Below are 14,345 nucleotides of genomic sequence, written 5' to 3'. Positions count from 1 at the left end.
AGATCCCACATGCCGCGGAGCAACTAAGCCCATGTGCCACAACTGCTGAGCCCATGTGCCTGGACCCCATGCCCTGCAACAAGAGAAGCCACCGCAATGAGAAGCAGGTGCACTGCAACGAAGAGCAGCTCCCACTCGACACAACTCGAGAAAGCCCACACGCAGCAACGAAGACCCAATGCAGCCAAAAGTAAATTAATTAAAATTAAAAAAAAAAAGAAATCATAAGGGCAACTAGAAAATATTTTTAACAGAATGATAATGAAAACAGTGTATCAATATTATGGGATACATTTACAGCTTAGATGAAAATGTATAGCTTTAAATGTCTACATTAAAAAAGAAGGGTTTAAAATCTATGTTCTAAGTTTTCATCTAAGGAAGCTAGAAAAAAACAGAAAATTAAACCCAAAGTAAATACAGGCATACCTTGAGGATATTGCAGGTTCAGTTCCAGACCACTGCAATAAAGTGAATATCGCAATAAAGTAAGTCACACAGGTTTTTTTTTTTTTTTTTGGTTTCCCAGTGCACACAAGAGTTACATTTACATTACAGTGAAGTAGTCTATTAAGTGTACAATAGCATTATGTCTAAAAAAAGCAATGTACATACTTAATTAAAAAATATTTTATTGTTAAAAAATGCTAACCATCATCTGACAATGCAGATGGTTTGCCACAAACCTTCAATTTGTAAAAAAAAACGCAGTATCTGTGACATGCAATAAAACGAGGTATGCCTGAAGAAGGAAAGAAATGCTAAAGAGTTTTTTAAAAACCAATGAAAACACACAAACAATTGAAAACTTAACATAGCTAAAAGCTGGCTCATTAAAAGACTTTTGAAAGTCAAAAACCTTTAGCAAGACAAGAAAAAAGAAAAGAGAAAGAAAAATCATTAATCAATGAGATATATCACTATAAATCCTACAAACATTAAAATAGTAAGTGAATAGTATGAAATTTTTATGCCTATAAATTCAACAACTTAGCATCTAAACTGACACAAGAAGAAACTGAAACTATAAATACCCCTATATGTATTAAAGAAATTGCATTTATAATCAAAACCCTTCCTCCAAAGGAAACCATAGGCCCAGATGGTTTCACTGGTAAATTCTATCAAACATTAAAAGCAGGAATAATACTAATCTTAAACAAATTTTCTCAGATAACAAGAGGGAACACTTTCCAACTCATTTTCTATGACCACCATAACCTTGGTACCAAAAACACAAAGACACTAAAAGAAAATTATGAACCAATACTCTCATGAACAAAGATGCAAAAAATCCTCAAGAAAATATAACAAAAATCAGCAACATATAAGAAGAAGAATACAGTATGACTAATTGGGATTTATCACAAGAATACAAGGTTGGTTCAAAATGTGAAAATCAAGGACTTCCCTGGTGGCGCAGTGGTTAAGGATCCACCTGCCAATGCAGGGGGACATGGGTTCGAGCCCTGGTCCGGGAAGATCCCACATGCCACGGAGCAACTAAGCCCGTGAGCCACAACTACTGAGCCCATGTGCCACAACTACTGAAGCCCGCGCGCCTAGAGCCCATGCTCTGCAACAAGAGAAGCCACCACAATGAGAAGCCTGCGCACCGCAACGAAGAGTAGCCCCCACTCACCGTAACTAGAGAAAGCCCATGCATAGCAACGAAGACCCAAAACAGCCAAAAATAAAATGAATAAAATTTTTTAAAAAAATTGAAAATCGATGTAATTCACTAGTCCATTTTTACTTTTCTATACTTTGCCCAAAGACCTGCTGGGACCACACTAAACTTTTAATGGAAGAGTCTAAACTGCTTCTAAAAGAAATAGTCTACTGACAAACTTATCATTAGTCACATCTGAGGGCTCCCCTATACGATCAACTTCTAGCCTTCACAGAACTTTAACATTCTGTTCTCCTTATATCAGAGATCAACATTTGAAAAGGAACATAAAGAATATAAAAAATCCCTCATCTTTTGCAGGAATAGAATGACTATTACACTGTACACTGGTTCCCAGCAAATCAGTCCATGCCTAGTCTAGTTCAAGAAAAAAAAAAATCTTTCTTAATGGTCCCTTTAATTAATGAAAGAAAAAGCCCATGGTTAGATAAAAATCTCACTATGAATTAGAAATGCACTAGAGCAACATGGTGTGCACTCAAATGCACTCCAACCCAGGAAACTTGTAATGAAGTTTCTCAGCAAAAGGAACTATAAGATAGAGAAAGATCATTCTTTTAGGCATATTAAAGCACTAATTGATTAACATCATTGCTGTTGTTAATAGTATCACTGGAAAAAAGAAAAATAGTATCACTGGTTGCCCCCAAAGTTAAGGTGGCCTAGGAAAGCAACGGTTAGACCAGATATTGAGAACTATATAACTCAGCATGTTCTCTTCCTAGGAAATTCAGAGATATATTTTGTGTTCAAAATATACCCTTAACCCAAAAGTTCTGGTACATTTATCTACCTTTTTCATTACCTAACTCTTCTTTTATCTTAGTTTCACCGGCTTTATTGGTACTCCCTCAAATCCATTTTAGAAATAGGAAGATATAAATAAGAAAATATAATACTGAGGTTAAAGAGATTGTACTCATTTTATTTTATTATTTTTTAAAATTTATCTATTTATTTGTTTCTTTTATTTTTGGTTGTGTTGGGTCTTCGTTGCTGTGCGCCGGCTTTCTCTAGTTGTGGTGAGCAGGGGCTACTCTTTGTTGCGGTGCACGGGCTTCTCATTGCAGTGGCTTCTCTTGTTGCGGAGCACAGGCTCTAGGCATGCAGGATTCAGTAGTTGTGGCACGTGGGCTCAGTAGTTGTGGCTTGTGGGCTCTAGAGCGCAGGCTCAGTAGTTGTGGCACACGGGCTTACTTGCTCTGCGGCATGTGGGATCTTCCCAGGCCAGGGCTTGAACCTGTGTCCCTTGCATTGGCAGGCGGATTCTTAACCACTGCGCCACCGGGGAAGCCCTGTACTCATTTTAGAATTGAGAAATACTACATTACTTTTTGAGCTATAAAGAAGGACAGATGTACCAAAAACACAGTAGTGAAAAAGGATGGACTGAGATTTCAACCAAAGGTTAAAAAAATAGTAATTTTTAGTCTCTTTTCGATCAACAAACATAATGGGTTTACTTTACCTTAATTTCTATCCTTGCTCTGTGAGGAAAAAGCTGTCCAATCATAGAAAAGTCAGTTCCTACCATGCTGATGGCTAAGAAAAACATATCTGTTTCTGTAAAAGTAGAAGATTTAGAAAGACTGAGAATAATCTTCTAAATATTTCAGAGGAAAAATAATCTTACCTAAGTATATTTTTTGAGTTAAAAATAAATCTGACAGTACTTAAGTTTTTTATTAAAGTCCAGTAAATCTTTTATCATAGAAATATATATCTACATACACGTACATAGACATATCTCAATTTTACTGCAAGGAACCTCATGGATCTATAAACACCTTCTTTAAACTTTTATATAAAAACATGGTTTAAGAAATTTGCATGTTCAAACCAAAGCAGCTGGAATTTTTAAAAAGACATTCTGCCTATCTGGTCTCAAGTGCCTTGAAGAAAACTGTCAGTCATAACCAGTATAATACTGCTGCTACGTAGGCAACTAAGACGTTCTAAGTAGTATGTGAAAGAAAGTAGCTAGAAAAATACACAAGAAATTGCTAATAGAAGTAACCTCAAGAGGACAGGATTGGGGAAGTCAAAGAAGTGAATCTTTCTTTTCATTCTGTATTATTCTGTTGTGTCTGAATTTTTTCCCAAAATAAACTGTATTATTTTTATAATAAAAGTAAGTACTAAGCAACAGCTTGCAATAGGTAATATATACTTTTCTAACTGTGTACTTTTTATCCTTAAAGACTGTGTTACACAATACTGAGGTAGAACATTATTAGGAGCATTAAAAATATTGTTCATTTTTCATTAAAATGGTATTTGTTGTACAGGGATTTGACAAAGAATATTCCAGCCAAAATGACCATAATGCTAACTCCTCAAAAGATTTCTAAGATAAAGTCAGAGGTATAGTCCCACTGTGAGGGGCAGGGGAAAGGTGCCAATAAAATTAGCTAGAGAAAAAAATTTGCTAGTTTGTTTTTTTTTGGTTTTTTTTTTTTTACTTAGGGGAGACCTGGTTTAATTCAGAAACCGAGAAAATAATTCACCTTATTTCCAATAAATAATCTACACAATTTAAAATGAAAATCAGTTACCTTTATTTGACCATGGTTTAGAGTAATAGTTTTTCCTAAAGCTGGAGTATGTAGTTGTAGAACCACGCTCAAATATGGGGTCATTTTCCTCAACAACACAGGGGCCTTTGGTCCTTAAAACTTCTACAGTTAAACTGAAAAACAAGTAAGGAAACAAACAGTAAGTGAGATTTTAATAGCTATATTTTGAAATTTACCATGGTAAAATCATATCAAAAGTATAATATACATTTGAAGTATGCATATTTTCCAAGAATCTGCAGATTTTCACTCTAGGAAGCAAAAAGAAATGTCAACTTTTTTTCAAAATCCTTAACAGCAATATAAAATTTACAAAATATCTTTAGGCCACCTAAATAATTGTTTTTTACTGACTTCTGCATGTCCCCTATATTTAATATGTATTATCTTATCATGCAATACCCAACAGGGGATACTGCGAAATATAAGCATTTTATATTTACATTTTATATTCCTGCACACAAAGCAGTTAAATATGCTTTTAAGAATTTAATTACCAATAAAATCATCATCACCAAATAGTGGAAACAATATGCAAAAACAATTATCATTAATAGCATTACATTTACGTTTATCATAGAATTTACATAGTATAAAACAATTTATTACTAATAAAACTGTCAGAAGACTTTCCATCCCTCTTTTTTATTTCCTTACTAATTTAACTTCCTTTTTTATTTTTAAAAATATTTATTTAGGGGCTTCCCTTGTGGTGCAGTGGTTGAGAGTCCGCCTGCCAATGCAGGGGACACAGGTTCGATCCCTGGTCCGGGAGGATCCCGCATGCTGCGGAACAACTAGGCCTGTGCACCACAACTACTGAGCCTGTGCTCTAGAGCCCATAAGCCACAACTACTGAGCCCACGGGCCGCAACCACTGAAGCCCGCACGCCTAGAGCCCGCACACCTAGAGCCCGTGCTCTGCAACGAGAGAAGCCACCGTGGTGAGAGGCCCACGCACCGCAGCAGGGAGCAGCCCCCGCTCGCCACAACTAGAGAAAGCCTGTGTGCAGCAACGAAGGCCCAACACAGCCAAAAACAAATAAATAAATTTATAAATTAAAATATTTATTTATTTGGCTGCACCAGGTCTTAGTTGCAGCACACAGATCTTCGTACCCTCGAACGGGATCTTTAGTTGTGGCACGCAAGAATCTTTTAGTTGCGGCACGCAGGATCTAGTTCCCCGACCAGGGATCGAACCTGGGCCCCCTGCATTGGGAGCACGGAGTCTTAACCGCTGGTCCACCAGGGAAGTCCCTTATCTTCTTTTTTTAAAAACACACATTAGAAAGAAAAAAAAAAAAAAACACATTGGAAAGACAACTAAATTCCACAATGCCAAATTTGAGAAATTTAATGTTATAACTAAGAAATTAAGCCAGAAAGTCAATTAAAAATCATAAAATATGTTAAACCTATGTTTCATTGTATTTTCAATAGTTAACACCACACACCAGAATATGGTATTAGTTAATAATACATAGCTTGAATATTGACATCAAGGCTGAGTTAATCTTCGAAATATATTCTCAGTGGAGGACATCATGTGATTAGTTCAATAGCTCATCTCAATTACCAGTAAAATTAGTAAAACAATGGTAGTAGGTTAGTGGGTGGCAGGTCAGCAGTACCATCTTCTCATATAAAGGACAGCATTATAAAAATTTCTGAAAATTATAAATGAATGTAACCCATCTTTCTATTTATAACATCCATTATGCAAATATAAACATTAGAGTCTAAGTGACAGTGACAAATACAGAAACTCAATGTCTCTCATTAGACAAAGCTCATTTGTTCTCATAAAACCACAATCTATCTCTCTCTCTTTTTTAACTTACCTTTCTTCATCCAAAATAATAGAACCATCTTCTGCCACTTTTACTCGAGGAACCAGCAATGGCCCATCATCCATCTCCTCTTCTATTTCTTCATTATCTTCACCATCAGGAGTACTCTTACCTTCTTGCCTACCAAATGTAAAGGTAGGTTAATTCATACAGCTATGAGAAATATTCCCTGAACATTATGAACTTCTAAAACAAATTACTGCACTTTCAACCTTCTAGCTATTTCCCACTTTCCCTATAACCTAATTGAAAATACTATGTGTTGTTAAGGCCATGGTTATAAGATTTTCTCAAATTTTATCTAGTAGCATTTAATAGGAGTCTTTACTCTATTAAAGAGAAATAAATGCTCATCTTTTCTATCTCAATAGAGTATAAGAGTAAACCATCCAATAGTATGGAATTAACAAAAATAACCCTTACAGCATTAGTTTCCAGATCATGTTATTACCTCTTCAGAACAACCCTTGGGGGTTAGTTTTTCATGCCCATTTGAAACTTGGAGAAGATAAATTACTTTTGCTCTAGATTACACAACAGTAAGAACAGACCAAGAAGCCAAACAGTTTTCCAAATAATGACTCCAAATTCCATATACTTTCCATTCAATTACATTATCTCTTTAAGGTCTTATTGAAAGAAACGTAACCTATAAATCTGTAAAAACATAACTATTTCTGAAGCTTGTGAGTTCTGCTTTAAAACAATGTGGATTCTAAGAAAGAGTAATCATTACAGGGAATTTCCTGGCAGTCCAGTGGTTAGGACTTGGCGCTTTCACTGTCGTGGCCCGGGTTCAATCCCTGATTGGGGAACTAAGATCCGGCAAGCCACACGGTGTGGAAAAAAAAAAAAAAGAGTAATCATTACTTAATGATTGTTACTTGAAGCAACAACCAGAAAGTCCCAATGTTTCTGCTAATTTTCCACAATTCCCTACCTTGAATTACAAGTCTACAATAACTTCCTAGGAGGTCTCTTAGAGGGATTTCTTAGGAATAAATTAATATATGACAGTGAAGGCTTGAACACAAAAAGAGACTCTCTAACTGGCATCAAAACTATACCTACTGAAAAAACAAAAAACAAAACTATACCTACTGAAGGACAGTGTATACAAAATGCTTAAAAAAAAAGAAAAGGAAGGGGAAAGGAGAAAGGAAAGAAAAAGGAGGAAATAGAAAAAAACTATATGTTTGCTTGCATAGACATAGACTAGCATTAGAAAGATAAGTTAAAAATGTGGTAACATTTGTGGCCTCCAGGAAGACGGACTAGACGGCAGAAAAACAAAATTGGAAAACTTTTCTCAGTACACTTTTGTTCCTTTTGAATTTTGTACCATGTGAATATTATTATTCTGAAACAAAACCTTTTTTAATTCTAAACGCTTTAATTTAAAATCATAACTCTATTTATACATGTAATATACAAGGAGTGTGAGGCTTTCATGTTGACTTAAATCAAGCAGTAACTTTTATTCTTGTGATTCCATTTAAAAATTCCTATCACATGTAATTTAACTAAAACAGGAAGCATCATTTGATTTCTTTTTTTTTTTTTTTTTTTTGTGGTACGCGGGCCTCTCACTGCTGTGGCCTCTCCCGTTGCGGAGCACAGGCTCCGGACGCGCAGGCTCAGCGGCCATGGCTCACGGGCCCAGCCGCTCCGCAGCATGTGGGATCCTCCCGGACCGGGGCACGAACCCACGTCCCCTTCATCGGCAGGCGGACCCTCAACCACTGCGCCACCAGGGAAGCCCTGATTTCATTTTTTTAAAAAATTTACCCATAACAGAATATATTCAAAACAGATGAGATGCTTACTCTCTCGTCTGGACTGGTGTCAATGATTTTTCAGTTTTCTTTTCTTGCTCCAGTGAAGAACTATTAAACACAAGTCAAAACATACCTTTTAATAAATAAGTAATTTATATTTTGTCAATTCTATCTGAGGAAGAAGCAAATAATTTTAACTTGCAATTTTTTAATGATATACCATAACACTACCATTAATGATGGTGTGGTCCAACACTCCATTTTTCAGTCAAAAACTTTTGTCATCAATATAAATAATTTGTTAGGCCCTAAGTAGGGAACACTCTTCCCTCTAATTCCTCAGTGAAGGCATGAAACAACCTAAGTGGCTTGTTTCCAACTCCTAGACGTCAAACAACTCAAAACCTAGGTTTCTGGCTCTTCTCTTAACTAAGCCAAAGATGTACTGAGCCTGAAAAAGACTACACTGAAAATATGCCATTACTCCTACATCCACCTGCTACACCATCAACAACACAGTGAGGAGATTTATTATAAACTCTCTGCCTCCCCAGGCTAACTTTGATTAAAGAAGCTTTGTTCTTGGAGGATTTGTTAATCTAATGCCACTGTATTTAATGAGGAGGTAGGATACAAAAATAAGATCACCCCTTTAGATCACCTTATAGTACGTAAGAAATGTAAATGGCAAACTTGATTAGAGAAAAGTTGTTTAGTTGGTTTTACTGCATCTCGGTAATAAAACAAAAGAAATTTTTTTTTAATCTCAGAGGTAAAGGGCATCTTTACCATCCCAAGAAAACAGTTACTTGAAATAGCACTAATTTTTTTTGTGGTTTTTTTGGTTTTTTTGGCTCTATTGGGTCTTCATTGCTGTGTGCAGGCTTTTTCTAGTTGCGGCGAGCGGGGGCTACTCTTCATTGTGGTGCGCGGGCTTCTCACTGCAGTGGCTTCTCTTGTTGCGGAGCACGGGCTCTAGGCACATGGGCTTCTCTTGTTGTGGCTCACGGGCTCTGAGGCGCAGGCTCACGGCTCTGGGGCGCAGGCTCATTTGTGGCACACGGGCTTAGCTGCTCCGCGGCATGTGGGATCTTCCTGGACCAGGGATCGAACCTGTGTCCCCTGCATTGGCAGGCAGATTCTTAACCACTGAGCCACAGGGAAGTCTGAACTAGCACTAATTTTTGTTATAAAATTCTTATCCAAAGGACATCATATGTGCTATAAATTTTGTCAACATGTTGTTGGAAAACATGAAACCATACTTTAAAAGTGATACTTACTTAAATCACTATATACTCAAAGAAAGTAAAATAGAAATAAAGTTTACTTACGTCATTGGATTGTTATTTGGCAGGTAATATATGAAGTCTCTCATAGTCATTTTGGAACGATCTGGTGGCCTCTGACTTTCATTTACAGCATATTTGTTTTTCCATTGCTTCTAGATACACAAACACACAGAGATACACTTCTATAAATATAGAAGAATTTTAGGGGAATTCCCTGGCAGTCCAAAATAATAAAAGTATTATTTTAAAAAATAAAAATAAATTTTAAAAAATTTTAAAAAGAATTTTACATGTATATATTTAAGTATACAGCCTACTGCTGTATTCATTGCAAATGCTTGAAGATTATTCCTATCACAATTATGCCTAATTTGAGGAAAAAATTTATAAACTTATATTAAAAAGTTGTAGCACATAAAGGAATTTTAAAACACTAAAGTGACTGGGACTTGGGACTTCCCTGGCGGTCCAGTCGTTAGGACTCCAGGCTTCCACTGCAGGGAGCCGGGGTTCGATCCCTGGTCAGGTAACTAAGATCCTGTGTGCCACGTGGCACAGCTAAAAAATAATAAATAAATAAAGTGACTGGGACTGCATAAAAGCTCAACGTATAAAATCATGCTTACTGATGCTGACTAACTACAAGTGTACTGAAAATTTATATATAGCTTTTATTTGCCCTGTAGTGAGTTGGAATTCTGTATATTTTATAAAATTCTTGAAGCAAATTTTTAATTCCCTCAAATAAATCTAATTAAGCAGATTCTATAAAACAGAGAACATTTTTAGAGGCTTAGATTTTAGAAGATATGAATTCAAATCCCATATCCTCCACTGATGTTTGACACAAAGCAAACAACCTCTCTGAGCTTATTTCCTCCTCCTCCTGTGTAAATAGTGATAGCCACTTCGCACAGCTGAGATATTTAAACGAGATAACGAATATAAAGCACCAAGGGGGAATTCCCTGGCAGTCCAGTGCTTAGGACTCCATGCTTTACTGCCAAGAAACTAAGATCCTGCAAGCTGTGCGGCACGGCCAAAAAAAAAAAGCACCAAGATAAGTGCCTTCCTCTTAGTTAAAAAAAGGAGGGCATTCTATAAATTAATAATAAGAGCTGACATTTGTCAGGCTCTTACTATTTGCTAGACACTAGTCTAAATTTGTCAATTTAGAAAACATCACCAATTCATTTTGCTCAACTACACTTGTCTTAATTCAAATGAATATAACTCGCGTCAATTGGACATCTTCAGGAAAAATCTCACTGAAGGTTTAGTTTATAAATACATCTGTACGTGTATCTGTATATGTGTGTGCACACACGTAAAACTTCTGTTTGTGGCCTCCGCCAAAAACAATGAAAGATATAGATAAAAAATATATACAAAAATTAATATCGTGGAAAAAATAGCTTATTAACTCTATAGTGCTTCTCAATAGTTCTGTTAACAAAAGGGGATATTCTGGGACTTCCCTGGCAGTCCAGTGGTTAAGACTCTGCGCTTCCACTGCAGGGGGCACGGGTCCAATCCCTGGTTGGGAAAGATCCAGCAGCCAAAAAACAAACAAACAAACAAAAGGGGATATTCTATTAACATGAGGGATGTTACTTGGTTTTGTTTCCCTCATCAAAATGCTACAGATGCTTGTTCTTCCTCCGAATGATGCCTAACATAAAAACAGAAATCTAGCAGGCAACAGTCAAAATTCTGATTTTTCTACCATACCTTCTCTTTCCTCAATTCTTCTTTTAACATTTCTCTCAGTTTCTGGGCTTTATATATTCGGTATCTGTCTGAGCATGGCTGTTTCTCTTTTGTTGGAACAGGGTTTGGCTGTGGAGTTTCTTGATTAACTGTAGATAAAGGATGAGGTTCTGAAGGAACACTGACACTAGGTTTAACCAGACTAAAAGTACTTGATACTCGCTTTCTTCTCTGTGAAACAGTAGAGGAAGATTTACTGGATTCTTCAACATCCTTCCCACCATCAGTCTTTTCATCACTGTTGAAATTTTAAAAGAAAAAAATAAGGGCACCATGGGTCTTCTTTTAAATATTTCAGCCTTAACAACTAGTCTGACAAAAATCCAAAAGAGCAAAATCTCATTATTAATAATCAATGACTTCAACAGAGGTTGCAATAAAATTTTTGTTCAGTACATCTTTTTAACAGATATGGAATCCTAATGAAGACTGATGATCCTTTTCAAACTTCAAATCCCTAAAAACATTATAGCACATAATTTTATGCTCATGCTAGGTACCTCAAAAAACAAACAAAAAAACCTAAGTTACAAAACAAAGCTTAATTTGCCTTATTTGAATTATTCGATAACTGAGAGATTTGTTTTCTTTTGATCTAAAAAAAATTTTTTTAATTGAAGTATATAGTTGATTTACAATATTATATTAGTTTCTGGTGCACAGCATAGTGATTCAGTATTTTTACAGACTGTACACCATTAAATGAGAGTTGTTTTTTAAAATTAAGTTTATAATCCACATTGACACTTCCTAAAGTGATCTAAATTTTTGGCATTTTACTTTAATTATCAACTTGAGATCAGTTAAACCAAACAAAATATCAAACCTCTGAAATATTTGTATTGCAGTATTTGAAGACATTCATTTAGCTACATTAATCAAACCAAATTCTGTTTGAGGCAAAAATCATTTATCTTTTGTCAGGTATAACTCTACTTATTCAGCTATCAAAATAAACTCTTCACTCAAAAAAAGTACTCAGTCACTTCAAATTACATATCCAAATTCAGATTGGATATAAATATTTCAGGAATTGCCTAAAAGCAAATTAAGAGGGTGTAAGTCAAGAATTAAAAGCAGTCTACTTTTTTCATATGTTATGATTAGTTTTATATAAAAGTGAAAAAATGCCTAAACTATAGAATAACTTTTCCAAAAAGTATCCAATTTAAATTCTTATCTCAGCCCTTATAATGTGATACATGTGCCATTTGCATTTCACCCAATCAAGATGAATGCATAAGGACAGAACATATACCCTATGGATTTTTACAATTAGCAAAGACCCACCAAAAGAAAAAGGAAACACATGATAAAAAATCAAGTATAGTCCCTAAATGTCAAGTCTAAGAAAGCAATATCCTTGAGCTTAAATGTCTCAAGACTACAGGATAAGTAATTTACTAAATTATCAATAATCATACATTCACATGAAGTTAACAGGATCTCTGTGAACTTTATTAATTTAACAGTAACTGGTATTTCTATTCCACTGTTGGGAGAAATTCTGAAACAAATTCATGTAAGAAACTTGGAAATTACTAAGCATCATTAAGCTATCAAAATAATACTCTATACTAAGCACCAGCTGAGGTCAACAGAAGCCAAGCCAAAAGAGAAAAGAATAAAATTGTCACCTTCCTGTCACAGTATAAATTTATACCATCTCACTGTTATTTAATAGGGTTGATTTTCATTGGTTTCCTCACATTTATAGTATTAAAACAGAGGCCATTATTAGCTCAACATGTCTTAACTTTAACTACTTTGCTCCATCACCTTTAAACACCTAAAGGTAGGCAACTATTCTGTCATGTCCCGTGCAAGACAGTTTATATCAGTTATTTCTAATCTCCACAATAAAGAGTTACATTATCCCCATTTTGCAGATGAGTACATTCTGCCTGGGCAAAGTCCATAAACTGTTAACTTAAGTAGAAGAATCCTGAATCTAAATGTGGTACATGACACATGCTTTTCTGTTCAGAAAACATGGTCACCATAGTTAAAGGGGCACACCCTCAAATCAAAACAAGTAACCGGTTCCTTTCCATTGACATAAATCAGCAGAATCAAAGTAACACTGCTCTTCTTTTAAAAATAAATGTTTTCAAGATTAAAAAAAAAAACAACTTACTCCCGTAAAGTACTCCAAAAGAATGAAAACTGCGATAATCTAAATGCTCTAATGAATAGAACCACGTGTGGATTTTCTTGAAGATTGCTAGACCTGGATTCCTCCCACCACCACTTGAAGACATGGTCGCCTCCCCGAGAATCTACACGCTGTAACAAAATCCACACTTGCCTCACCGTGGTTAGAGGGACCAACTACAGTTGGCAGTGTGTTCCTCGGCCTCAACTGTCAGGCTTAGTACAAGCGAGGGGGTACTTCTACGGTAAAGTTTCTTTGCTTAGCTTCCAGGTGACACGCCCGGAGAGGCGGGGCAGATGAAAATGCTCCCCTCTGCAAGTACTTACCTGCTCTTGGGAGTCTTTTCTCGGAGCTCCTTTTCCCCACAATCCACCGGGGGCACATCTGTGGATTCCTCTGGCTCCGGGACAGAGGCCGCTGCAGGCTCCGGCGGCCTGGGAGCCTCTCGTTCACGCTGTGGATTGGGGGCGGTGGAGCCCCTGGCGCCTGCTCCAGGCCTGACATTGGGCTTCACGCTAAGGCGTGCCCTGCGGAACATGGCGGAGCCAGGGGGCCCGGGGAGGCGACCCCACGGCCGCTCTCAACCCCGAGCCCCGACCGCTGCCTGGAGAGGGCTTTAGGAACTACGCCCTTCCCACAAAGCCACACCAACAGCCCAGCGGGCAGCTACCGCAGTTTCACGCCCCCGCCGCCGCCTCCGATCTCCCGCCACCGCCTCTTCTTCATGACCCTGCTACACTAATAGCTAAGTTTCCCCCGGTACCTCGTTCCCCGCCCTCAGAGGGCGCCGGAACTGATTACGTCATCATCCAGCGCCGCGGAATGACGCACAGCACCGGAGCCATGGTAACCGTCAAGTTATGGAGCCTGGGTTACCGGTGAACCGGAAATTGAGACGCTAGACGGTGTACTCTTTCTTCTCCAGGGCTCCTTAGGATTTGTTCAAAAGAGCAGAAGGAGGTAGGCAGTCCTTCAGCCCAAACTCTTACAGGAACTATTAAAATCCCTGGCCGTAGGACTTCCCTGGCTGTCCAGTGGTTAAGACTCCGCGCGTCCACTGGGGGTGGTGCGAATTCCATCCCTGGTTGGGAACTAAGATCCCTCAAGCTGCGCGGCGAGGGGGGAGTGAGGGGGGGTGAGAATGCAGGCAAAAACAAAAACAAATTGCTGGCTTTTTTTTTTTTTAAGAGGGTCCTGTAGAACGCTGCCTGTTCATCAGCGCATCCCT

At 37.4% G+C, this 14,345-nt stretch overlaps 1 protein-coding gene across 7 annotated transcripts in view; it reads right to left on the bottom strand.

Moving 5' to 3' along the window:
• BDP1 (BDP1 general transcription factor IIIB subunit) overlaps nt 1-13,889 on the bottom strand; it is an 87,813-nt gene extending 73,924 nt beyond the window's left edge. For 6 of the 7 annotated variants that reach the window (XM_022595615.3, XM_022595623.3, XM_089908956.1 and 3 more), the window contains exons 1-7: nt 13,444-13,889; nt 10,924-11,200; nt 9,235-9,344; nt 7,949-8,008; nt 6,114-6,242; nt 4,249-4,382; nt 3,162-3,256 (exon numbers count right to left, since the gene is read on the bottom strand). In XM_022595615.3, coding sequence (XP_022451323.2) covers nt 3,162-3,256; nt 4,249-4,382; nt 6,114-6,242; nt 7,949-8,008; nt 9,235-9,344; nt 10,924-11,200; nt 13,444-13,655 — 1,017 coding nt within the window. In that variant the 5' untranslated portion in view covers nt 13,656-13,889. Of the gene's footprint in view, nt 1-3,161; nt 3,257-4,248; nt 4,383-4,477; nt 6,093-6,113; nt 6,243-7,948; nt 8,009-9,234; nt 9,345-10,923; nt 11,201-13,443 lie in introns of those variants that run through there. The other variant, XM_089908957.1, reaches the window with a different exon arrangement.
• Nucleotides 13,890-14,345: the final 456 nt, after the last annotated feature.

Source organism: Delphinapterus leucas, chromosome 3, assembly GCF_059928025.1.
Source record: "Delphinapterus leucas isolate spDelLeu-1000000601 "Yukka" chromosome 3, BTC_Dleu_Yukka2, whole genome shotgun sequence".
In the NCBI taxonomy this organism is placed as follows: Eukaryota; Metazoa; Chordata; class Mammalia; order Artiodactyla; family Monodontidae; genus Delphinapterus; species Delphinapterus leucas.
This window is presented reverse-complemented; position numbering and strand designations above follow the sequence as displayed.